We start from the raw sequence: 27892 nt of genomic DNA on the forward strand, positions 1-27892 counted from the left end.
CTGGAGCAATGAGGGTATGGTATAATCAGTTCCTAAAGAAATACTTTGCTCAAACGTGTGAGTGGCAGTAACAAGACTCAAATTCAGAAACCAGTCTCTTGTGAGCGCGACTAGGACAGAGAGCTTGCGGTTCTTCATCTTTCCGGATACCTCACAGCGACGCTACCCTGATTTTACACTAAGGTTCAGAGTGTGTTGAAGACTTGCCTACAGACACGAAGCCAGGCCCATGTTTGTTGACTCCAAATATAATGTTCTTTGTATCACACTAATGATATGTGGCCCGTTCTTCTAACGGCTCTAGATTGTCTCACCCCTAAGCTAACGCCCCAACCACGTAGTTCATTTGAGCAGCCCCGCAGAAAAAACAAAACAAACTGGCACAGGCGCACTCCTGCTCCAGAGGCTCCACCCTAGGAGCGCATGCGCGCATGCGTCAGAAGTCTCCTCCCGCCCCCTCCCCCCGCTCGATTCCCGCCACTCTCCGCCCCTTTCCCGCCCGGAAGTCCTTTTAGTTTTGCCGGATGTTGTTGTGAATCCGAGAGACACGTGAGGTAAGGCGACGTCATCACCAGGCACGCGCAGGAAACATGGCGGCGGCGGGTGTTGTGAGCGGGAAGGTGAGTAACGGCCTCAGGGAACACCCCCAGTTTTTTCCGAGACCCGGGTGCTTTTGGTGGCTGGATGCCCGTAAGGGAGGGGAAACGAGGGCCTATCTGCATCGGGAACGGCCCATGGCGGACGTAGAAGAGGAGGACTTGGTGTTGTCAGCTGTTTCCCGAAGAATGCCGGTTCAGCCAGAGAGTTAGAGACCCAGTTCCTGCCCCAAGGCCACCTAGGCCTTGGCTCTCTTTGCTCTGCTTTGCACCAGAACTGGAAGGTTTTTATTTGTATTGTTTTTATTTAGGGACAGGTGGCTCTCTAGCGCCTTTTTTCTCCCCTTTCCTGACTCTTGTTCTCTTGTCTACTCTTGACTCCAACGTCTTTTCTGTCTTGGATGTGTTAACCAGACCTGCAGCTGTCTTTATTTGCTTCACTCTGGTGAAGGCGTCTATGCCACCTTTGGGAGGATTCGAATAGAATCTTTGTAGCGATGCGTTTAGAAGAAAAGAGTCTATTGAGTCCATTTTGCAAATTGCCGACTTTTGTGATGGTTGTCAGCAGCAAGACATGTTTCCATGGAGGGAACTGGAGATTAACGCCATCCCGTGCTTGTCTATAAAGACTTTTGTTGCATCATTTATTTCCTAGATGTCTCCGGAATGATTCCTTGGGGGTATCTGTCGTGCTGTTTCGTAGAAGTTAGGCAGCTACACCCTCCTAGTTCGGTAGGAACTAGGATTGGGTGCGGAAGAGATTTCGTTGTGGATTGACAGTTCATGTTCCAAGGGCACAGTTTTATGCCTGTTTAGGACTACCAGCTTTATGACATGCAACTAGCCGCATTTCCCAGAGTCAGGGTATTTCGTAAACAACTGGAATTGACTAGCAATGACTCATAGAACATCAAGGGCTGTTTACTCCTTGCAGAGAGCTTCCTCAGTTCCTCGAGTTTCACTGATGTTCTCCCTGCTGCATTTCTTCCCATTTTGAATTATTTGGCACCGTTGTGGTTTGGCCTGTGGAGTAGTAGGCTAGGTGGCAGAATGACAAATATGGTCTTCCTTCTGTTAATCAGAAGTGTGACCTTGGAAAATTGGGCAATTATGACTTCTATGTTCTTTGTATTCTCTCTGCAGAATGGAAGTGATGCTAATCATTATTTCTTGTATTAAAGTGCTTAGGAGTACATAAAACTAAAACATGAAGATTACAGCTTTCATGTGCTGTTTTAAATAATAGGCTGGATATCCTTTTTTGGATTGTTCATGTTCTTACCAAATTTTGTCTTTTTTATTCAAGATGGATGCTGATCTTCTGCTTAACTTTCTTAGAAAGTTATTTTATTTAATTTTCCATTTGGGTGATCCAGTCTATCACTTTCCAAGAAGAGATCCTTTCCATTTAAACTATCCCCACCCCCTTTTCGGGTTTGGATTGATTTTGAAAGAACCCTTGAAAAAGCCGAATTATGAAATATGAAACTTTTTTCACTCTTTCCTTTCCATTACCTTTCACAGTTTGACTTATTAAAATTAGTCTTGTATTTCCTAACTCTGCTTTATCACCTTATTTATTCTCATTCATTGCAAATTCACATTCATTCCCATTACTCCACTGAAACTTTTTTCCATGCCAAAAGCTGTTCTGCTCTTAAATAGTACTAGGACCAGCAAAACCCTCTTAATCTTCCCTCATTAAGTTCAGTTCTGGTCTAATGACATTATCATTCATCTGGCTGCATGTAAAACAAACTTGCAAACATCCATTTGTATAATAAAATTCAATCTTTAATCCAGTCCTACTAATTTTACCTTAAAGAGTTTTCTTAAGTTTGCTGTTGCTTATTTACTCTCAGTTTGTGGCACATAGTAGATATTCACTGAAGAGGAAAGACCAGGAACGTAGAGAAAACGAGGGAGAATTAGAGTGAGACACATGGGTTCACCAATAGTTCTCATTTTATTTAGATCTGTAAGATTGCATTGTAGTGCAATCTCATTCACTTTAGCTTTTTCTATAATTGTATTTGAATTGTGTTCTGTTGAAAGCAACTTTAAACAGTTGAGAAATCAACACTTATTTTTTCTTAACCAGAATGTTTTGATATTTTTATTAAGAATTTATTTTGTGACTTTAAATTGGCCCCATCCAGTTCCTTTTACATATGCTTATAGTTCTGTGAAAACCCTTGTGCTTTAGAAAGATAAAGAATATTCTTAGTATCTCGTAGATTTTCCTGGAGAATTTCTTTCCTTAGATTAGATCTTGTAACATGGTAGTTACTTAGGATATGCTGTGAATATGTCTTTTTTCTGGCATCCTTTAGTTTACCAAACATTTGACTACCTGCTATATGCTGTGTTCTTTGGATACATGGATGGCTGAACATAAACTTTACTCTGGGCAGGATAGTAATTTGTAATTTTAAGTCATTTGAGTTTGTAAATTAATAAAAGTGTGACTTTAAAAAGTGATAATGTTAAGTCTTAGTTTTGATGACATGGGTGCTGAAACTAAATGAGAGATTATAATCCAACCTTTCCATTTGTACTTTTTGGTGGAAGAAAATCCTTATGAAGTCTTCATACAGTTTCTTATTATGCTATAATGTATATGTAGTTGTCAGTATAAGAGAGGTCATTCATTTTGTTATTTTTTGTATCACCTCGAACTGCTTAATTATTTCTCTTTCCCCTCAGACATTGGTAGACTGATGTCCTTAAGAAGCAGTGCATTTGCTCTTCATTGAGAATTATACCACCTCTTGTATCTCAAAGGTTTATTCTTTCCTCTGGGGATTTCCTTAGTGTATTACCTTTTTAACTTTTCTTAAATTGCATAAAATTTATAAACCTTTGTTACTTTTTTTCAGTTCTATAATCATTAGAAATGATTAACATGTGCCAAATAAAACTCATTTTTAATTTTTTCCCCTTTGGTATTCCCTATCTCAGTAAATAGCCTCTCATCTACTCACTTTTGTCCTTGACTTTGTTCCCCTTCACCTCCCACATCTAAACAGTTACAAAGTCCTCTCATTGTCATTTCTACCTAAATTTCTTTCTAAACCACCTCCCTTTCCTCATTAATCTGCAGTGCCACTGCCTTAGTTCAAGCCACCATGAATCTCTCACTAATGAATTTTGCAGCTGTTTTTGGTCCTGTAGCCAGCATGTTGACTTACAAAAGGCATGTTTGACCATGGTATTTTCCTACTCGTTTTGAAAGTAAAACCATCAGGATAAATTCCCAATTCCTAAATTCTTTAGCAGGGCTAATAAAATCTTTTGTGATCTGAACTTGTTTTTGTCTCTACACTGTTTAGACTCTCCCCTCTGATATTTGGATGTCAGCCATGTACTGAACAGCAGCTCTCTGTTTAGAACATATATCTTCTGTTCACCCTCTGCTTTCTATATCCTTCCCATTTAAAATTGTAATTCTTCAGGTCTCAGCTTATCTATTACTCTTGTTAAACCTCCTGAGTTTCACAATGCTTGACTCTGCTGAGGCTAGGTAAGACATTTAAGAGGGCATGCTGTAGCCTATTAGTACTACATGTTGTAATTGTCTGTTTTCTTGTCCTATTCCCCAGGAGACCATAAATATTATGAAGGCATTAATTGAATCTTATGTGAATCTAGTAACTTACTCTGGGACTGGCATGTTATAGGCATTCTTTACATATTTATTGAAAAAAATAAAATGTCTTTTCATTCTGTATCTTGTGCTTACCTCCGTCACACTTTACTATGACCATTGGTTTACATGACACTGCTAGTTTAATTAGACACTTTTTGATATGTGTGTGTGTTCCACTGATTACTTTTAATTTCAGCATCTTGTTGATGCTCAGTAAATGTGCTAAATGTATGAGTAAATAAAACTCTAAATCTGTTTGGGCGGAATGGGGGTGTGGGTTTAGAAGAGTTCGCATGGTCTTGTATATAGTAGATGTTATTTGTAGAGTGGTGGGATAAAAGGGTGTTCCAGGTAAAGGGAACAGAATTCACATAGATAAAGGCTCAAGGCTTTCAGGGAACAGGTGAGTTGAGAGTGGACATGGGCAGGAAGGTTGTATATGTGTGGAGTGTTAGGAGGTCTAATGTCATTGTAGAAGTAAAGGGTAAATGCAGGAGGATTTTAAGCTCAGGTGTGATGTGATCAGATGTATATTTTATAAAGATCAGTTTTGGCACTGGTTATACATTACACTCCTTACGCAGATTATTAGAAAGTGACTAGACTGAGAGAAGAGTTCAGGATGTTTAACAGTCTTCCCCTATCAGCATGAAGATGCTACTTCTTCATTAGACTCTAAAATGAGTTGATTCTTGGGTGTCAGAGGAGAAAATTGATGGACTTAGGATATAGTGTCACAGTGGTAAAAGAGACATTTAAGATAATAGAGTGGATCGAATGTTTGATAGAGTTGGGAATATCTGAAGACCATGTTTAGACAGAACATACTGACTTTAAAATGTCTGTGGTTAATGAAATGGAAATATCAAGTAGGTGTTTAATTAATGTGGAGCTTATTAGAATATCTGGGCTCTATGGATGTGGTGGGGTAGGCCTGTAATTTTAGTGACTAGAAAGGATGAGATAAAGATCATTAGTTGGAGGCCAGCCCTGGTCACTTCCTAGCAAGACCTTATGTCAAATTAAAAGGACTGGGTCCATATGTACCAAAATGAATTTAAACCCCTATCTCTCACTCTGAGCAAAACTCAAAGTGGATGAAAAACTTAGGCACTAGAACAGAGACCCTGCATCCAGCAGACGAAAAAGTAGGTCCACACCTCCACCATGTCAGTTTAGGAACTGACTTCCTTAACAAGACTCCTAAAACGTGAGAAGTCAAGTCAAGAATCAATAAATGGGATGGAATCAAACTAAAAAAGCTTCTTCTCAACAAAGGAAACAATAATGTGGAGAGAGAGCCTATGGAATGGAGAAAATTGTTGCCACATGCACCTCAGATAGAGCACCAATCTCCAGGATATATAAATAACTCAAAAAACTTAACACCAAAAACCCCCCCAATAACCCCATCAGTAAATGGGCTAAAGAACCGAACAAACAATTTATAGAAGAAATAATAATCAGTAAACAAATATATGAAAAAATTTTCAACATCTCTAGCAATTAGAGAAATGCATATCAAAACTACTCTAAGATTTCATCTCACTCTAGTCAGAATGGCATTTATCAAAAATTCAAGCAAGAATAAATGTTGACAAGGATGTGGGGACAAAGGTACACTCATACATTGCTGGTGGGACTGCAAATTGGTGCAACCACTCTGGAAAGCCGTATGGAGATTCCTCAGAAAACTTGGAATGGAACCACCATTTGACCCAGCTATCCCACTCCTCAGTTTATACCCAAAGGACTTAAAATCAGCATATTACAGTGACTCTGCCACATCAATATTTATAGCAACTCAACTCACAATAGTAGAGAGGAATGGATAAAGAAAATGTGGTATATATACACACTGGTATATTACTCAACCTTAAAAGAAGAATGAAATTATGGCATTTGCTAGTAAATGGATGGAACTGGGGAGTATTATGCTAAGTGAAATAAGTCAGTCCCAAAGAACCAAAGACTGACTGTTTTCTCTGATATGCGGATGCTAATTCACAATAAGGGGGGTTGCTAGGGAAGAATAGAAGTATTTTGGGTTAGACAGAGGGGAGTGAAGGGAGGAGAGGGGTGTGTGGGTATGAAGGATAGTAGAATGAATTGGACATTGTTAACCCTATGTGCATATATGATTATATGACTGTTACAAATCTATATCATGTACAACCAAAAGAATGAGAAGTTATAGTCCATTTATGTATGATGTGTCATGTATAATTAATTAGAACAAATTGAAAAAGGAAAAGGACTGGGAATTTGACACAGTGGTAGAACACCCCTGGGTTCAATTCTCAGTACCAAAAAAAAAAAAAAAAAAGAAAAGAAAAATCTGGGCTCATATGGGTGCTTCCTGAGGTTTAAATTAATCTGCCTAATAGTGTTTTAAAGGATTTGATTTTTTTTTTTTTTTTTTAAAAGAAGGAAAGGTTAATTTTGTCTCATGGTTTCAAAGGTTTTGGTCCATGGTCAACCTACTCTTTTTGCTCTGGGCCTGATGTGAGGTAGTATATTATGGTGGAAGAATGTGGTAGAGGAAAACTGCTCAGCTTATGGCAGCCAGTGGGGAGAGGGGGAGGGAAGTGATGGAGAGAGAGCAAGCATTTGAGTGAGCAAGTGCAAAACAGTTTAATTTTTAAAACTTTTTTTTTGGTTGTTAAATTAGCTAACAAAATTCACATTGGTGCTGAAGTTCAATAATGTACATTATGTATGGTAGGTGTTGGGTTTCCAGATTTGGAGAGATTTAGAGCAAGAATTTTACATTAAGACTACTAGTAAGTTTAAAATAGTTGGGTTGGATGTTTTCATTTATCTTTAGTTTTTGAAAATAAAGATTATAAAATGTTTATAATTTATATTTGTAATTAAATATATATTTACATAATATATTTATACATTTATATTTAATCTTTAAAAATTTAGTATAAAAACAGTATTAAAAACTACTTACTAATATATTGTGCAACTTTCATATCTTTTTTCAGCTTTTTGTGTCAAAAGAATCATGGTCTTCAATTGGTTGGTACAAAACTACATCTCTATCTGGAAAGTTGCATTTACCTGGTTTCTTGCCTCATATTTGCTTTTTAAATTCTAACTTTTGCAAAATTAGAGGTCAGCAAATTTATTCTATATTTTCTGTGGTCGCCAGATTTTTTAATAAGTTGTGTCTGACATAGTACCTTTGCTGAAGAGAAAAGAAAATCTACAGGCCATCATTGAAAGTTTTTGTAAATGTACTTAACTGCATAGGCATCTGAGGTAGCAAATATTTAAGAATAATCAAGAGCCTGGAGGGCATGAGAGTTTTAACCCTTGTTTTTGTACCTTTACACATTGTCCCTTCATGCTGAGGGGCCTTAGAATATTCCATAGTGTGTGAAGATTTTACCTTTTTATGATTTAGGAAGGTACATATAAGCTAGGACCTTTATCTTGTTTTACCTTTGTAGTCACTGTAGCGTCTGGCATGTAATTCCTTATATGCCAAAGTTTGTTGAATTGAGGTTGTACAATCAGTTTAGCACCACCTAGTAGCAAATCTTTGAATGCTGTTGATTTTATTTACCCCCTATAAACACCTAATTCCCAAATAAGGGTGTGAATTTCCAATTTTCTTTTTTTTTTCTGTTTTATGAAAATATAAATAAATGTTTATATTTATTTAAATAAAAGTATAGACTTAACATTTATATAGGTTTTTACAGTTAAAAAAATAGGCTTTGAATATAAATTATTTTTTAGACAGCTTCGTTGAGCTACATTGATTAATAGGCTGCTGTACTTTTGTTAACTTTTGATGTATGTGTACACTAGGAACCTATGAACTCAATCAAGATAATGGCATTTCTACTACCTCCAAAAGTTTCCCCTTGATTCATTATAATCCATCACTCTCTTCACCTGACCATAGATAATCATTGAGTTGCATTTTTACCCTTCTATCATTAGTTTATATTTTCTAGAATTTTATGTGAATAGAATTAAGTAGTATGTACTCAATTTTGATTTGACTTTCTTTGTCGAGGATAATTAACATACATTTATGTTGTTATGTGTATCATTTGTTTATTTTTTAATTGCCAAATAATAACCTATTGTATGTTATGTTTTGTTTGTCCAAAATGTTGATAAAAATTTGGGTTATTTCTATTTGACTTTTACAAATAAACCTGCTTCAAACATTAGTGTACAAGTCTTTGTACAAACCTGTGCTTCATATGTTGGTAGTATATTTAGCATTTTAAAGCCCTGTCAAACTTTTCTCCAAAGTAGGCATACATTTTATATTCTCTCTGGCAATATATGTAAGTTCCAGTTGTTCCACATCTTCACTAACATTTAGTGTGTCAGTCTTTTAAACATTATATCCTTGCTAATATATGTGTATATAGTTTTAATGAAGTATTTCCTGATAGTCTCAATTTGCATTTCTATAATGACTAATGGTATTGAGTATTTTATCATGTACTTATTTAACATCCCTGTATTTTCTTTGGTTTAAGCATGTTCAAATCTTTTGCCTATTTTATTTTAAACTGTTCATTTTCTTGTTACTGAGTTTTGTTGGTTCTTTTTGTGTTAAAGATACAAGTTCTTTAGATGTAAGTTCATTTGGGTTTTTAAAAATATTTTTGATGTTTTCCTACTAAGTTATGACATTTTTCTAGTATTTTGAACTTAGGGAATGCAGTTGTAATAATGTTTCAATATCCTTCTCTACTGATTTTATTATTTATTTTATGGCCATTTTTAATGGATTGATTTTTCTCCCTATTATAGAGTTCATTTTTTCCTGGCTGTCAGCATTCCTCAGGGGTGTGTGTGTGTGTGTGTGTGTGTGTGTGTGTGTGTGTGTTTACTTTAAAATTTTTTTTTAAGTTTTACTAATATCAGATAACATGAATTCCATTTTGTTGGGTATTACATTTTTTTTTGTTGTTGTTGTTCCTGTAAAGTATTCTTGAGATTTGTCCTAGAAGGCACTTACTTGGAAATGATATAATACTTGGGTATCTTGCTTTTAAACTTTGTAAGATGGAATCAACATATCTTAATGTAGAATGAATTAACGCCCCACTGCTGTAGCAAGACTATCCTGAGTATTCTACTCAGTGCTTTGTGACTTAAGAAGTTTCTCATTTTGACTAGTGTGAACAGCTGTGTATGCTTGCACATTGTTTCTTCTAATAGTTTCAGGTGACTTTTCCCTCTTACGTTAGGTAGTTTACTGACACACTGTCCTATTCTCTGCTGATGAAGGCTACAGATTTGAATTCTCTGTGCACCTCTCTGCTCTTATGTCACTGTTACCAAAAGACCTGAGAAGAACAATATAGAGAAGGGAAAGTTTATTTGGGGTCATGGTTTCAGAGGTTCAGTCCATAGATGGCAGACTCCACTGCTTTGGGCCCACGATGAGGCAGAATGTCATGGCAGAAGAGCATAGTGAAGGAAGGCAGCTCAGGACACCACAGGGCAACCAGGAAGCAGAGAGTGTTCCACGTACCATGGACACAATATAGACCCCAAAAGCATTCCCCAGTGACTTAACTTCCTCTAGTCATACCCTACCTGCCTGTAGTTGCCCCCCAGTTAATCCTTATCAGTGAATTCATCCACTTATTTGGTTATATCTTTCATAATCATAACATTCCACCCTCAAAAAACTCCTGCCTAACGTATAATACAAAATACATTTAGTCTGTATTATGGTTTGGGTATGTGGTATCCTCAAAAGCTCAGGTGTGAGAATATACAAAAAATTTAGAGGTTAACTGGGTTATGAGAGCCTTAACCTGATAGTTGCATTAATCCACTGTTATATATTAACTGGGTGGTAACTGTATGCAGATATGGTATGGCGGGAAGAAGTAGATCACTGGGGGTGTGCCTTTGCGGTTTATATTTTGTTTTTGGTGAACAGAGTTCTCTCTGCTTCCTGATTCCATGTTCTGAGCTGCTTTCCTCTGCCACAACCTTCTGCCATGATGTTCAGCCTTACCTTGGGCCCAGAGCTGTAGAGTCAGCAAACTGTGGATTGAGAACTCTGAAACCATGAGCTCCAAATAATCTTTCCCTCCTTTTTGTTATTCTTCTCAGGTCTTTTGGTCACATTGACAAAAAAGCTAAAACAGTTCATTTCCATGTGTCCCCATAATCTTAACAGTTTCAGCATTGCCCCAAAGTCAAGTTCAAAATCTCATCTGAGACTCAAAGCAAACTAGTTGTTGTGAGTGTAAATATCAAAAGCAATTTACATATATAAAGTATATAATGACACAGAATAAACATTTCCATTCTGCAAGGGAGAAATAGGGGTATAGAAAGAAGGAAAAGGAGAAAATCCAGCCGGGCAAACAGATCCTGTTGCTCAAAATCTAGCATCTGGGATACATGGCATTGTGATGTTCTCTCCGAAGGACTTGTGTAGCTAGCTCCCCACTTTGGCCTTGCTGGTTGCAGTCCACATGGCCTCTCTCTTGGTCTGTCTCTGGTTCAATTTCTGCAGCTTTCCTTGGCATGTGTACTAAGTTACTGGCATCTCTTAACCTTGGGGTTTTCCTCAGCAGCTTCTACTTTCTTCTCACTTCTTCATGCATTGCCCTCTCAAGGGCAACCTGCAGGGACTCTGAACCTGCTACACTTTGCCTGGCTACCCAGGCCTGCCTTTGAAGTCTTGGTAGAAACCACCTTGACCTCCTAACTCTAGCATCCTGCTTTCTTGCAGAACCATCACTACTTGGTTGTTGTCAAGGTCTGCCACTGTCTTGAGCAGTAGCTAAGCCTTTTGGGACCATGACTGTAGCAGCCTCCGAGTGCCTGGGAGACTGAGCATGGTGAAAAACTTCCTAGGTCCCCATGTGCAAAGAGGGTCTCCCCATGGTCTCTTTTCAAAGGAATTTACTTTTATATCCTTGATCCTAAGGTGGGTGTGGTCTTTGCCAATTCCTGATATGCCCTTATTTCATCTTTCCTATTGTTTTTGGGTAAAGTACTTAGCATCTCTTTAGTGGTTGTAATGCTTTAACCACCACAACTTTTTTAGCCTTACTCATATTCACACTTTTTTGGCCAAAGTGTGTTTTTCGAATCTTTCTGCATTGTTTTCTGCTCCTGATTTGCACAGTAAACTTGACTAAAAGCTGCCAACAATATCCAGGGTTGGCATGGAGCTTGGTGGTATTGCCTTAAAATTTCCTCCACCAGATTAATTAGTACATGACTTTTAAATTCATCCTCACAAGAAGTCTCAGGACTTGGGCAGTGTAGACAGCTTCTTTGCCAGAACATAACATTGATGACTTCAAATGCCATTTCCAATAGCGTCCTCCTCTGAAACCTCACGAGCCCGGTCTTTTTTGTCCACAGTAAATCTGGTGGGCATTCTGGTCTTCTGAGGTTCCATCAGAATCTTCCATTAAACTCCCCTTATAGCATTCTAAAGCTTTTCCAGCTTGCATCTTTAAACTTTTAAAAATTCCTCCCCGCTGCAGACCCAGCTCTGAAGGTCTGTGAACCATGATGCTAGATTAATCCTAGCAATGACCCCATTTCTCAGTACCAATTTCTGTTTTATTTGTATCATTGTGACCAAAAGACCTGACAAGAACAATTAGACAAGGAAGAAAAGTTTATTTTGGCTCAGGGTTTCAGAGGTTCAATCCATGGTTGACTGATTCCATATCTCTGAGCCCAAGATGAAGTAGAACATCATGGCAGAAAGGCGTGGCAGAGGAAGGCAGCTCAGAACTTGACAACCAGAAAGCAGTGTGCTCTGCTCACCAGAAACAAAATAAACCCCCAAAGGCATACTCCCAGTGACCCATCTCCTCTGGCCACACCCTGCCTGCCTACTTGCATAATCTAATCATTTCACCTCTGAAAATTCTTGCATTGTCTCACACATGAGCTTTGGAGTGCATCTTATATCTAAACCACAATACTCTTTGGTATTCTGTCCTTTGAACTCTAGCTGTCTTGGCATCCCCAATTACCTCCTCTGTCTCCTCACTGACACTGGGTTTGCTCTTCATTTGACACATCAGGAGTTAATTATGTTTCTCAATTCAGCAGTCACTAACTTTCACCACCTCATGGGTGAACAACAGTGTTAAATAGATTTGAAGTTTTTATTTTTTTTCTTTCTTGGTGAGAGATTAAATTTAATCTCTTGTCATACATCTTGGCTGAAAGTGCAAGTTATATAGCACCACCCCTGCCTTTCTGTTTTTGGTGATATTAATACCTATCTCTTCTGTGTATCCCTCTGCCCTCTCCCTAAATCCTAGGTGGAATGTTTGTATTAGATATTTGTGTCCTTTTCTTCCTTCCTGCCCCACCTCCCGGCCCATCCTGGGTACTAGGGATTTAACCCAGGGCCTCACACATTCTAAACAAGTGCTCTACCACTGAGCTACATTTCAACCCTGTTGTAAACTTTTAATGATCCTTTTCTTTCCAGAATTTTTGTTAATATAATAATCACTTCTTTCTTGTTGGTCTGCTTTAATTCTTTCTTGTACGTTCTGAGAGGTGAATTATCAGCAAGATGTTTAAGAATTTTGTCAGATGCTATATATTTTGAGAATGCCAGCATTAGCACAACCATAGAGTTTTATATCCATAATTTATATTATATTGGCATTGGTAGTCTGTATGTACTTCCACAACAATAACATTCCTTTTTCCCCCGGTTTTTTTTGGCAAGGGAAGTCTTTTATTGGGGATTGAACCCAGAGGCATTCTATCACTGAGCTATATCCCCAGCCTTTTTTATTTGAGACAGAGTCTTGCTAAGTAGCTTAGGACTTTGGTAAGTTGCTGAGGCTGGCCTTGATCTTGTGATCCTCCTGCCTCAGCCTCCTGAGTCATGGGGATTACAGGGATGAGCTCAAAAATAGATTTTTTTTCTGGGTCAAAATAGATTTTGTTGTTGTTGTTGAAATCATGTCATTGTTACTGGGTAGCTCTAATATTGTCTGAGAGAAACGAATAGACTATAATAATGCTTGCTGTTTTGGAAATATTCAGAATCAAATTGGTAGGAAAACTTTTTCCAAAGCCAGCTTTGAAGGAAGATAGAAGAAATAGTTGTTTCAAAAGTTGTATCTCTGAGAAGCTTTAAGACTGGGATAAGGAAAGCTTTTTAAAGGGGAAAGGGGTGTGTTAGAACCAAACACAGGAAATTCACAGATTTTGCTTACTTCCCTTACTTCCCCTGGAGCCTCCTTATGTCAAATGTAGCTTTGGCATCAAAAGGAGCAAATTTCCTGGGGCCAGCATTTGCATCTTCCTAATTTCAAGGGGAGTGGAGGGGACATATTTAATCTGTTTCATTATGCTTTATATTGATAATATCCTTTCAGTGCCCTTGAGATTTAGTTTAATCCTATTTTAAACTTTATATTTTGTGGTTTTTAGTTTTGCATTTTTGTTGTAAAACAAGGCTCAGATAAAGAAAATCACATTTATTGCATACTTTGAGTCAGAAGGCAAACATCCTTGTGTTAAGGAGCTGGGCTTTTCTGAGAAACTGAGCACCGCATAAAAATAAATAAATAAAGGTATTGTGACCATCTCCAAACTAAAAAAAAATTTAAATAACTAAAAATCCTCCTTCCATTTCTTGTACTTAGTATTGCTGAGTATGTTTTCTGGTTTTATTTTTCTAAATTGGGTACACCTTTGTCTTTCATGTCTCATTTTTCTTTGGAGATCTTGTTCATTCTCTTCAAGTTTCATTTAAATTTCTGTCATACACATCTGAGTTATGAGGGTCAAATGTGATAACGTAGAAATGTCTTTGTAAAGTAATACATGATAAAAAATATTACCTAATAGTTAAAAAGCATGAAATTTTTAAAAATATTTTTTATTAATGATCATGAATAAAACTAAAGAAATTGAAAGCCTATTCAACTAAAAACATGTGAAATTCACTCAACGTTATAATTGTTCCCTGTAGCAAAATAATTTTCTCATTTCAAGTAAGCTCAGAGATAGCTTTTCAGATATTATGATTGTTGATGAAGGTAAACAGAATGTCCTGTGGCTGAAAGGTACTCCTCAGAAATCAATTCATTTTAGAGTCTAAGGAAGCATCATTTTCATGCTGATGGGGGGGGGGGGGGACAGACAGATGTGAGTAGTGGGAACATGGGGTTAAAGGAATAATTCTATAAAATGAGCCCACTGTGCTGACCCCACATGCTTTCTTTTCCAAGAAGCAATTTACCTGGTCCTTTGTGGCATAAGTGAACAGGATATGTCACATTCTTCAGCAAACTACCTGTTATCTGCAGGAGAAAAAATAATGTCAATAAGAAGAACACAAGTGACCTGAAGTGGGAGACTTTCATGACCCTTTTCACAGACTAGACTCCAGAACTCACGGAGCTAAGGATAATTCTTCCTAACCATGAAGTCTGTAAGACTTTAGAATCGGACATAACTTTCATATGTTCATATATAAATATAACTCCACATATACCACCACAAGAATGGGAAGTTATAATCCATGTATGTATAATATGCCAAAATATGTTCTGCTATCATGTATAACCAAAAAGAACAAAAAAATATTAAAAAAGAATCTACTTAGAACTGGTTAGTATGGGCCAAAGTGGTCTAGAGTTGTTATGACTGTGGGGACTTAAAAGTCTATGTCTTCTTACCGTCAGTCAGAAGTCAAGAGGTGAACCTGGGCAGGACTCTGAAAACTTGATTGGTACAGTAAAACTAGAGTGCAAGAGAGGCACTCTGTCTCCTCTCCTCTCTGAGAAGACCCCCTCTCTCCCTTGAGATTGTCCTCTTTTCCCCTTTTAACTCTAAGCAACATGTCTGAAGTCTTTCTGATTTGATTCTGATTTGAATTGGGGTTGGGGCGGGGGTGGGGGGAATTCACACTGCCTTAGTTTCCCAGAAGGCCCCAGCCTATTGCATAACAATGCTATTGCATAACATAAAAGTTTTTTTTCTTCCTTTGGTGGTGCTGGGGATTAAACACAAGGCCTTATATATGCAAGGCAAGCTCTCTGCTACTGAACTACATCCCAGTCTTTAACATCAAAGTTTTAATTGGACATCTGTTTTTGTTTTTCGAACTATTTTAAGTAGTTGATACTTGTAGAGTTGTGGTTTTTGTAGTTTAATATGCATATGTACTCAATTTGGGATGATGAACAGGCATGCTGTAAATAAAAAATGAGTAAAGTTACTCCCTTAAAATACAGATTGAAGAACTATAATATTCAAATAAATGCTTTAAACCCAGATGATGTAAATGGGATTTCATTTTTTGTGTGAGATGTTTAGGAGTTCAACTGGTAATTAAGACTAAGTTCTTAAATAGTAGCTGCATTTGTTTAATACATTTAAAGATATTTAAAAACTAGTTATTTTATATTTGAAATAAATTGTATATTGATACAACTAATACTTTTTCTGTGCTATCATGTAAAATACAGTTGTCCCTCAGTATCAGGGGAATTGGTTCCAGGACTTCCTGCTGATACCAAAATCTAAGGATGCTCAGATGAAGTATGGTGCGGTGTATGCATATAACCCATATATATCCTTTAGCATACTTCAAATCATCTCTGGATTAGAGTACCTAATACAGTGCAAATGCTGTATAAATAGTAGGTATGCTCCATCGTTTATGGAATAATGACAAGAAAAAAGTGTGTACATGTTCAGTGTAGACTCATTTTTTCTGAAAATTTTTTGAATCTGAGGATGTAGAGTTCACAGATATGTAGGGATGACACTATAAGACATTTCAGAAGATTTAGTAGCTGATGCAAATTAATAAGCTTATTAATTTCATTCTATCTGCTAGTTGTTAGAATTTTTAATTCATATTGTTAAAATTGTATCCTTGAAACTAGAGAGCTAAACATAACTGCTTTCAAAGGGCAGTATACACATTTAGCTTAGAATTGTGAATTTCTGGACATGTAATTTGTCCTGCAAAAAATGTACCTAACAGTTAAGGAACATAGAACACAGGCTAAGTGCATCTTTGACATTTTGTAAGGTACTTGTTGTTTCACTTTGAAAATTTCAAATTAGAGATATTAATGTAAAAAGTTACACTTCTTTCTACCTTTTTCTTAATTATATTTTTGCTGTTTCAGGTTATATATGAACAGGAAGGGGTATATATTCACTCATCTTGTGCAAAGACCAGTGACCAAGACAGCTTAATTTCAGGAATATTACGTGTTTTAGAAAAGGTAAGCTAGTAAATGTATAATATTAATAGTTCATGGAAGGGGTTCATTGTGACATTAGAAAGTTTGGATTTGATGTGTAAGATACAATTATATAATTGAACAGTAATAAGTGGATTGATAATGTACCATATTGCTGAATACTAAATTTAAATGTTATTTTCTTTCTCTAGGATGCTGAAGTAATAGTGGACTGGAGACCATTGGATGATGCATTGGATTCTTCTAGTATTCTCTATGCTGGAAAGGTATTTAAGAAAAAAAGAAGCTGGGCATGGTGGCACATGCTGTATTCCCAGCAACTTGGGAGACAGAGGCAGGAGAATCATAAGGGTGAGGCCAGCCTGAGCAATTTAGCAACATTCTGTTTCAAAATTAAAAAATTAAAAGATTTGAAGATGTAGTTAAGTAGTAAAATGCCCATGGGTTCAGTCCCCCATACCGCCTGCCCGAAATATGATCAAGGGTATGCTGTCTTTTAATAACAGCTTATTAAGATATAATTCATATACCATATTATTCATTCTCTTAAAATACACAGTTTACAGTTTTTTATTATATTTACAGAGTTGTGAACCATCGCCAGTATCTAATTTTAGAACACTTATCAGTCCCCCAAAAGGAACTCTGTTAGCGGTCACCCTTTATAGGAGTCACCTATTCCCAACCCCTGGCAACCTCTGTTTTCTGTCTTTAAGGATTTGCCCATTCTGGACATTTCATATAAATGCAATCATATATTATGTGGTTTCTCATGATGGGATTCTGTCATTTTAGATAATGTTTTCAGGGTTCATCCATGTTATAACACAGTTCTCTTTTTTTTTTCCCTGAACAATGCATATATGAATATACATTGTGTTTATTCATTCATTAGTTGGTGGACATATTTGGGTTGTTTTCATTTGGGGGCTAATATAAATGATGCTGTTATGAATATTTAAATACAAGTTTTTGTGTGAACATGTTTTTATTTCTCTTAAGTATATACCTAGGAGTAGAATTGTTGGTTCATATAATTTTTGTGTTTTAATATTTGGGAACACCCAAACTATTTTCCAAAGTAGCTGTACTGTACTAGTTTATAATCCCATAAGCAATATATGAGTATTACAGTTTTTTCACATCTTCACCAACATTTGTTATTGTCTTTTTTAATTTTAGTAAAGCTAGTGGGTATGAAGTTGTATTAGTTTTCTAAGGCTGTGGTAATAAAGCACCAGAAACTAGGTGGCTTAGAACATTGCAAATTTGTTGTCTCAGTTCTGGAAGCTAGAAGTCAGAAATCAAGGTGGGTTGTCAGGAGCTTTGTTTCCTTCTTAGTGCTGTGGGGGAGAATCTGTTTCTTACCTCTCCTTCTAGTTTTAGGTTTCTAGATGACATTCTTCTTCCCTGTGTTTCACATCATCTTCCATTTGTTTATGTCTGTGTTAAGATTTCCCCTTTTAATAAGATATGAGTCATACTGAATGAGAACCATCCTAATAACCTCATTTTAACTTGATTAAATAACTTGTGAATTAGGACCCATTCATATAGCCTCATTTTAACTTGATTAATAAAATCACATTCTAAGACTTTCCTTTAGGGGCAGGGCAACACACTTCAACCCATAGCTGGGGTGGTATGTGGTCATGGTTTTGATTTATATTTCCCTAATGACTAATGATACTGAACATCTTTTCATCTGTTCATATGTGTGTTTTCTTTGAAGAAATGCCTATTCTAAATCCTTTGCTTATTTGATTGTCTTTTTGTTGTTGAGTTGTAAAAATTATGTTTTCTACTACAAGATTTTGTTTATATTATTTATTCTCATCCAGATGACACATATTACCTACACAAATCCTGAGTCGTAGGTTTATTCCAGAAAACTGATTACACCAGACTTTTCATCTCTCAGGGCAATCACAGTCAAATCTTACTGAACTTTTATTATGAAACCAAAGCATTTCCAGAAGCACTGATAGATTTCTGCATGTATTATCATTGGCAGCCCTAATTGCAAGGAAGTCTAGGCCTGCTTTTCTTTTTTTTTTTTTTTTTAAGAAAAGATGAACAAAGGAGATAAGGATAGGCAATAGTGTTTGGTTGTCTACCACAACTTACAAACTTAATTGAATAGAAGGCTGAAATAGTATGGATTGAAATTAAATTCTAGTGTCAGACTTTAAATCTTTTGTATGTTATAATTATTTTAGGACTCCAGTTCAGTAGTAGAATGGACCCAGACCCCAAAAGAAAGACCTCATCGAGGATCAGAACATCTGAACAGTTATGAAGCTGAGTGGGATATGGTTAATACAGTTTCATTTAAAAAGAAACCACATACCAATGGAGGTATGAATAAAACTTTTTGAAATCTTGAACTGATTTGCTATAGCATACTGCTAAAGATACAAAGAAAATTCTTTAATGCTCCTCAGACAGGAGGATGATCTGATGCTTCAATATGTATAACTCTTGTTTTATAATCTGTTTTCATCTCATTTTGTTGGTTGTGACTTTAAACAAGAATTTTAAAATACTTGTTCTATTTTGTAGTTATTAATGGCAAAAAAATAGAAACCCTCTAGATAATCATTTGTCTTTCATGCGCATTTTTCTTAAGCTGGAATTTTAAAAATCATGTTTTTTCATCCTAAAGCACCAGGGGGAGATGGAGTATACTACTAAACTGTACCATTCTACTCTGAACATTTACTGGAATCTTCACAGATCATTTTAGTCTCCCCTTTGTTTATTTTAAGTTATTGTTTCTCTTTCTATATTTAAATCCATATTTGCTAGGTGGTGCCGACTATCTTCATGTAGTTAACAAAATAAGAGCTAATCTACCAGCCTGACATTACTGTATATGCTAATTTATATCAAGGAAATAGCTCATACATATGGTACTGTATGGTAGTATGTACTATGTGAAATATGATTTAAGTAGCCCATCTGTGATGTGGCTGACCTATCTGTGATCTCTTTAAAATATTGATACTTGTATAGAGTTAAAATATCACATTAAGAAATTTTTTTTTTGATTCCTTTGTGTTTTATAGTGGAAAGGGTATTTTCTCTGTTGGGATTTTGGCCTGACTTTAGAAATTATACATGGTTATCTGTTCAAAGGCTGGCCAGAATATATGGGTGCATGTATTTGTCTAGAAGTTTTTTTAAGTAAACTTGATTTTAATGTATGGCCTGGGGAATTATTCTCACTTTTGTAGTTATACTTTGCACTTCATCATGTCTAGGAAATAGTGGTATTTAAGAAGTAAATAGTATTTCACAAGCTTTTGGTAACAGCACGTGCATTGGTGTGTCATTTTGAGGGGTGGGAAGGCATTTGGGCTTTCTCTTTCTACTAAAATGGAATATTCTTACCAGAACCAGAACAGAATATCAAGGAAAGATGAAAACATTAGTAAATGTGGGTGGTGAGATGATTTTTTACTTCTCTACACTAGATTGTAAGAATCATTTTAAGATTGGGTTGTGTGAAATACTTTTTGTTTCTTGATGCTTTAAACTTAAATCCTTCAAAATGAAAGGTGAATGACCACAGGAATGAACAAAAGAAATAAGTTTTCAAAGTTTTGATAAACAAATGAAGAATTATATGGATGAGAAAAGCATAGTCTGGCAATATAAATCTCTTTAGTATTAGTGGTTTTTAGCCTTGGATGCACTTTGAATTTATCTGGAGAAGTTAGGTTTTAAAAAAACCGAAACCAAAACCAAAATTCAGACTTGAGAGAGGGAGCATGGGCACCTGTATTTATCCAAAGGTCTTCAGGTGATTTTAATGTATGGTCAGAGTTGAGAACTTCTGAGCTTCTTGAGCTTTGCAAAAAACCACAGATGTAAATACTGCTTATGTGACTTGGTCACACAGAATGACTTATAAAGTAAATAGACTTAAAGACTTTATTTTGTTAACTGTTAAAAGTCAAGGAAACAATTCCTGAGAAATTAAATTTCTTAGAACTTTTTATGAAATATGTTCATATTATTAAAGTTTTTTTCCCCCAGAGGAAAAAAATTTTATTTATTTTTCTACCTTTTTTTTTTTTTTTTTTTTTCTTTTTTGGGGAGGCAGAAAGAAAACTTGGGACAAAGCTTTAAATAATTTGACTGCTGAGGACTTATTTAACTTTTTAATCAAGAGCATTTAACTTTACATTTCATAAGTTTCTTTTGCTAAAGTCCTTGTTTTTATATACCATATTAAGTTTTGAAAATATTTCTTCCCACAAAAACAAACTGTTGAAAGTTATTATCTTTATCCAAATGAAATGTCATGCCTTTGATGTTAATTCTGTTCAAGACTTATGGAGACTTACTGAACTGTTTTGTATTACTCTTTAGTTTTCCCATGTCAGTGTGAAGATTGGTGACATAATAAGTTTATTAGAACTACTTAATTACCTTTTCTTTATGGAGAAGGAAGGTCATTTCAAGTTAACCCTTGACTTTCTTAGTTTTTCTTTATAATCAGTTCTATTTCTTGGTAGCTGTTGGCAGTAGAATATCTTGAAGATTACTTTTATGTTGATTTGGTATTAGGTTATTAGTGGAAAATGCATCTTTGAGTACCTGCTTTATGCTAGCCACTCTTCAAGTATGGGGATATACCCGTGAACAACATGAAGTTCTTATTCTTATAAAGCTTACATTCTAGTGGAGGGACTTGTAGAATTAACTTAAAATATTTCTCTCATCTTTGTTAGAGCTTTATATGAGGAAATATGTGAGATATTCCCTTTTGAATATAGTATGTAATGTGTCTCTTCCATTCAGAAGGGAAAATCTATGTAAAATCTTTACTTTTGAAAATGCACAAATTTCTATAACTCATATCTAGTGTGTACTATTTTAAATTCTCCATACCATTTTCTTATATTAATTTAGATTAAATATTCTTGGTACAATTGAATAATTTAAAATATTGTCTCTAGTTTTTCATTGTTTTTCTAGAAGACATTTTTAGTCTTTGTAAATAATTTGGTAGTATGCTTTCTAAGTAGTTCAGGTACACTCACACTTAAATGCTTTGTGGATACGTTGGAATTCTAGAAATATTCTCACTTGGAATCAGCTTATAGTAGTATAGCTTATATAGCTCATAGTATATGAACTCTATTCCAGTGAAATATTATGTAAAGTAGTCAGGTGGGCACATGGCACTTAATCTAGTACCAGGATTAGATACAAGTTCACCATTGAAACTGGTGTGGAAGCTAGGCACATCAGTGTAATATAGATCAATTTACTTGAGCCTTTCTGGATATCTTTCAAATGGTACTTGTTAAAATGTTCATGAAATAATGATGATGCCTATATTCCTTGCACATAGAAGTTTCTGTAAGCTGGATTTCTCTTTGTCAGTTTAGGAAATTTTGTTGGAGACGATGGAGCTATAGTGTTCCTAATTAGGTAGGTAGATGACATACATGCAGGTCAATACTGTTTGGTCTTTTTGATCAAGTCTTGTAGGCAGTTGTCTCCTATGTGGTTTGTCCTTGTGGAACTGATGATGATTATGTCGGACAGTTCCTAAAGACCTTGAATAACAAAATAATGTGACATTTCTTATACATAACATTAGAAAAGTTTAAAATTTCAGACATGACATGCTTGTGTTTGAGTTAAATTATTAAAATAAGTGGCATTTTAGATTAGAAATTAATTATAGGTATTAGTGTTATTAGTAAAAATACTTTTTTCCTTTGTTTTATAAATTTTTATTTTAATAGTTAATCTTTAATTTGTCAACAATTATGAAAATATTTATGAACTTAGGATTTTAGCTTCTGTAAACATACCACAAACTCAGAAAATGCTGGATTTTACATAACTATAGTTTGGTTTGAACTGAGATCTTAATTTAGCAAAATGATCAAGTGTATTTCATTGAAGCTTTCACGTCTTTTCATCCTCATTCCCCCAGTTTTTTTCTTTTTGTTTTTTTGCAAAGTGTCCATATAGTCACTCCAGTGTTTTTATTTTTTTAAATCGGTGTTATTATTAGTGTAGTCTCTTAAAAATTATTACAAAAGTAAGTGAAGAAATAAAATTTTTAAAAAATAATTTTCTTAAGAGAATTATGCTACTCTTTTATTTGTATGACGTGGGAAAGATTAACACTTATTATTTGTTATATACTTGGCCTATACCACTTAGTTGGCAAGTATTATCTCTTAATTCTTGGAATAGTATTGGAAGGTAAGTATAATTATCTTCATTTATAGCTAAAGAAACTGAGGCTCAAAGACATTCAGTTATTTGCCACAGATTATTCTGTTAGTAAGGTGATAAAGCTGCAATTTGAATTGAGCCAGCCTGCTTCCAAAGTCATGGTCATTTTTGGGCAAAGCTTATATTTTACATAGGGATAGCATTTTTTGGATTTATTCATGGCAGAGTAGTTATTTTAAAAACAATTATTTTTAAGAAAATGTTGCCATTTCTAATACAAGTGGAAGCCATAGAAATATGAATGCTATAGTGATTCCTTGGGTGCAACAGATTTCTCTTAGGCAGTCATGAAGAGCACTGTCAGTACCTTTAAAAAGGTGAACAAAAATATTTTGCCCCACTTTCTTGTTTTTAAGATGCTCCAAGTCATAGAAATGGGAAAAGCAAATGGTCATTCCTGTTCAGTTTGACAGACCTGAAATCAATCAAGCAAAACAAAGAGGGTATGGGCTGGACGTATTTGGTATTCTGTCTAAAGGATGACGTCGTTCTCCCTGCTCTGCACTTTCATCAAGGAGATAGCAAACTACTGATTGAATCTCTTGAAAAATATGTGGTATTGTGTGAGTAAGTATCAAATTATTTTCTACTTATTGAAACTGGATTGTTGTATTAACCCCAAAGAAGCTAGTTTTATATTTCATTGGGCCTCAGTGAATATGAGGGCTTGAGCATCTTTAGTATTTCTGGGATATTAACTTTAGATCAATGACCAAATAAAATTTTGCCATTTTAGTGATTTCAGTCTGAGATGTTTTCACATTATTAGTGTTTTAAAGAAAAGACTAATTCAATATTACTATGTTTGAACGATGATGTGTTAGTAATTTATGAATTCTATATTTACTAACTTACCTTCTTATTTTCTGTTAAACATGCAGTTATAATTATAATGTTGGAACTTTTAAGTTCACGCAAACCTGTGTCCTTTATAAAATTATTTGTAAGTTGGAAGACAGGGCCTTCTCACTTTTCAAAAATCTTGTCTCATTTATTCATCTGTACACATACTTTCTTGCTCTCATGCCCAACAATTTTTGGTGGGGAGGGGCATGTCTGTTCTTCTCAATCACCATGCTAGTTGCTTGATACTGAGAGTGAACAAAACAGTCACGTTACTCAGTCTCTGAGAATTTATGGTCTTGTGAAGGATGCCAACAAGTAAATGGCAATTAAAACTCAAGAACTAAGATGGAAGAAGTGCAGGGTACTTTGGGAGCTCCCAGGAATAGAGAAAGGATACATAATTAATACTGGGAAGTGAGGATCAGAGGAGATTTTCTGGAAGCAGTAGCATCTAAATTGAGACCTGAAAAATTAGGGAACCATTAGCATGGAAGTTTAGTGGGAGGGATGCTTTAGTAGAGGGAAGAGCACAAACATGATGTAATCACAGAACAAAGTAGTTCAGTATTACAGGTCTGCAAAATGTGGGGAATGGAAAAGTATTAAAGTTATAGATGAAGCCAGAGAACTGTGTAAAGGCCAGAGCATGAAGGATCATGTTACATGATGGCAGTTTCCATTCATTGAGATGAGATTAAGGTGACTGGAACTAGGAGAGTGGCAGGCAAGATGGAGGTATTGCAGAAATATGTAGGACCAGATTTTGAAATTGGTTGGATCACAAATCAAATTTGAGAAGGGAGAAGTTGAGGTTTTTGGCTTGTAAGAACTGCAGTAGGTAATTGTTAACTCCATTAATAATGTCCTTGCTTTATAGTAGAGTTAATAGCACCTTGACCAAATTTAGATTACCTAAGGATGGGAGTGACCCAGAAAATTTTGATTGTGTATTTTCTGGCCTGAGTTTCTTTCCTACTTTGAACTCTGGCACTAGGCATGCTGTTTGATACCATTAAGATAAAAAAGTCAGGCTTGTTTGGTATGTGGGGTTTTGCTTTTGAAGAGAGAAGCTGTGAATAGGTTACCATTGAGAGGTTAAAGCAGATGTCAGAAAGGGCAATGTCATGGTTGGAGAAGGTGGTCATGGCTGTTGACTGAGTAGCAGCATCAACAACTGGAGTGGAGGGTGTTTAGCACTGTAGTAAACTTAGTATCAGTGTTGTGACATAATTCACAAGAGCTCATTTGATCTGAGACTGTTAATTAAAGCATAATATCTAAGGCAAGGAGTCTTATTCTTTACTAGTAAGGTCATACTTTAGAGAAGCAGGCTTAGTTTTAAGTACTGCATTTTAAATGTGCTGGACTAACTATCCAGTGTAAGGAAAGGGATCACAGTGGTGTTTGGAAGATATTTGAAGGATATAGGAATTTAACTTGAAGAAAAGTCTCAGTGCCACAGTAAATAAAATCCAAACTTCTTAATGATGGTCAACAAGAACCTGTCCTATCTTTGCTTTGTTTTTATCTTAAAGCTCATCTCTTACCATTCTCTTCTGTGTTCTTATCACATGGTTTTCTTGCAGTTCCTAAAATTCCTTAAATTCTTTTATGTCTTAAGGTCTTTTACACATTTTGTTTCTTTTGCCTGGAATTTTCTCCACTCTTTCTTATCTCAGGTCTCAGTTTAGTATTTCCTCAGAGGGACTTTTCTAGTTCACTCTTTCACCATCTAATGTTTCTCCTATCTTCTTTGTTTGATTCCTTCATGTCACTTAAGAACATAAAATACTTTTGCCTATTTACTTCTTTTGCATTCTGCTATGGGACGTAAGCTTCAGAAGGATAGACATTGTGTCTTGTTTTCATTTCCCCCCCTGGTTCCGAGTCATAGTTCCAGTTACATATAGATAAATGCACAGTAAAAGATGAATGAATAGATGTCATGGTAATTATCAGTTTGATGATTGACTTTAAAAGGGTTATTGTGAGGAACAAATTGTAGATTTGTATAACTCTGAAAGGAAATTAAGAGATAGGCATGTTAAATTCAGAAGATAAAATTTTCTGTCCTTGATAGGTTTAAGGACAGTTGTCAACAAGCACTTAGGCAATTATAGTGATATGCATTGGTAGAATTTTAATGAGGTAGTTAGTGAGCTTAGTTTTCTTTTCTGAATTTGTAAACAAGTGAGAAGTAAATTGAGAAGTAAATACAAGAAGCAGAGGTAGTAATAAAAATACCATTATTAGTGAGACTTAAATCTGTGGCCTCATAATTTACCTCAAATTATTTGGAAAAAAAAAATTTTTTTTTGGTACCAGGGATTGAACCCAGGATTCTGAACCACATCCTCAGCCCTTACCCGCCTCAATTTCATTTCTTTCTTTTTTTTTTTAATAAAAATCTTTAATTTGTTCTTTTTAGATATGCATGATAGTAGGGTGTTTTTTGATACACGCATATAGGGAGTATAACTTATTCTAATTAGGATCCCATTCTTGTGGTTGAACACAATGTAGAGTTACACTGGTAGTGTATTCATATATGAACATAGGAAATTTATATCCTGTTCACTCTACTGTCTTTCCTATTCTCATTCTTCCATGCTTTCCCATCATTCCCCTTTGTTTAATTCAGTGAACTTGATTCTTCTTCCCCCCTCACCCCCCTACCCTTATTGTGTGTTAGCATCTGCATATCAGAGAGAACATGTGGCCTTTGGTTTTTTGAGATTGACTTATTCCACTTAGCATGACAGTCTCCAGTTCTGTCCATTTACTGGCAAAAGTCATAAAGTCATTCTTGGTAGCTGAGTAATATTCCGTTCTGTATGTGTACCACATGTTCTTTATCCATTCTTCTGTTGAAGGGCACCTAGGTTGGTTCTATAGTTTAGCTATTGTAAATTGTACACTATAAACATCGATGTGGCAGAGTCACTGTAATATTCTGATTTTAAGTCCTTTGGATATATGCTGAGGAGTTGGATACTGGGTCAAATGGTGGTTCCATTCCAAGTTTTCTGAGGAATCCCCATACTGCTTTCCATAGTGGTTGCACCAATTTGCAGTCCTACCAGTATGAGTGTACCTTTTCCCCCCACAACCTCACCAGCTGTTATTGTTACTTGTATTCTTGATAATTGCCATTCTGACTGGAGTGAGATAGAATCTCAGTGTAATTTTAATTTCCATTTCTCTAATTGCTAGAGATGTTGAATTTTTTTTCATATATTTGTTGACTGATCATATTTCTTCTGTGAAGTGCCTATTCAGTTCCTTTGCCTATTTATTGTTTTTTTTTTTTTTTTTTTTTTTTTTTTTTGGTGTTAAGTTTTTTGAGTTCTTTACATATCCTAGAGATTGGTGCTCTATCTGAGGTGCAGGTGGCAAAGATTTTCTCCCATTCTATAGGCCTTCATTCATGTTCTTGGTTATTTCCTTTGCTGTGAGTAAGCTTTTTAGTTTGATATCATCCTATTTATTGATTCTTGATTTTCTCTTTTGCTCTTTAGAAGTCTTGTTGAGGAAGTCACTTCCTAAGCTGACATGATGGAAAGTTGGGCCTACAGTTTCTTCTCGTAGTCACAGGGTCTCTGGTCTAATGCCTAGGTCCTGGATCTACTTTGAGTTTTGTGCAGGGTGAGATAAGGGTTCAATTTCATTCTGCTACATATGGATTTCCAGTTTTCCCAGCATCATTTGTTGGAGAGGCTATCTTTTCTCCGATGTATTTCATTATGGTGCCTGTGTCTAGTATGAGATAACTGTATTTATGCGGTATTATGGTTTAGATTTGAGGTTTCCCTCAAAAGCTCACATGTGAGACAGTGCAAGAAAGTTGGATGAGAAATGATTGGGGTATAGCCTTAACATAATCAGTGAATTAATCCCTGATGGGGTTAACTGTGTGGTGGCTGAAGTGTGGGTGTGGCTGGAGTAAGTGGGAATTGGGGCATGGCTTTGGGATGTCTGGCAAGCAGAGTCTGTCGCTCTGCTTCCTGATGATTGAGCTGCTTCCCTTTGCTATACTCTTTCTCCATAATGTTCAGCCTCACCTCGAGCCCTGAGGAATGGAGCCAGCTGTCTGTGGATTGAGACCTCTGAAACTGTGATCCCTCAAATGCTTCTTCCTCTACAATTTTGCTGGTTGGGTCATTTAGTCACAGCAGCAAAAAAGCTGACTAAAACGTGTGGGTTTGTCTGTGTCTTCTATTTTGTTCCATTGGTCTTCATGTCTGTTTTGGTGCCAGTACCATGCCATTTTTATTACTGTAGCTCTGTAGTGTAATTTGAGGTCTGGT

The 27892-nt window shown here is 35.9% G+C and overlaps 1 protein-coding gene across 4 annotated transcripts in view; it reads left to right on the forward strand.

Moving 5' to 3' along the window:
* The first annotated feature begins 537 nt into the window (after positions 1-537).
* Positions 538-27892, forward strand: part of TBC1D15 (TBC1 domain family member 15) — a 67870-nt gene continuing 40515 nt past the window's right edge. For 3 of the 4 annotated variants that reach the window (XM_079142407.1, XM_079142409.1, XM_079142408.1), the window contains exons 1-5: positions 538-620; positions 16395-16493; positions 16664-16738; positions 18692-18830; positions 23096-23306. In XM_079142407.1, coding sequence (XP_078998533.1) covers positions 591-620; positions 16395-16493; positions 16664-16738; positions 18692-18830; positions 23096-23306 — 554 coding nt within the window. In that variant the 5' untranslated portion in view covers positions 538-590. Of the gene's footprint in view, positions 621-707; positions 881-16394; positions 16494-16663; positions 16739-18691; positions 18831-23095; positions 23307-27892 lie in introns of those variants that run through there. The other variant, XM_079142410.1, reaches the window with a different exon arrangement.

The sequence above is a fragment of the Sciurus vulgaris genome, assembly GCF_902686455.1.
Source record: "Sciurus vulgaris genome assembly, chromosome: 5".
Taxonomy (NCBI): domain Eukaryota; kingdom Metazoa; phylum Chordata; class Mammalia; order Rodentia; family Sciuridae; genus Sciurus; species Sciurus vulgaris.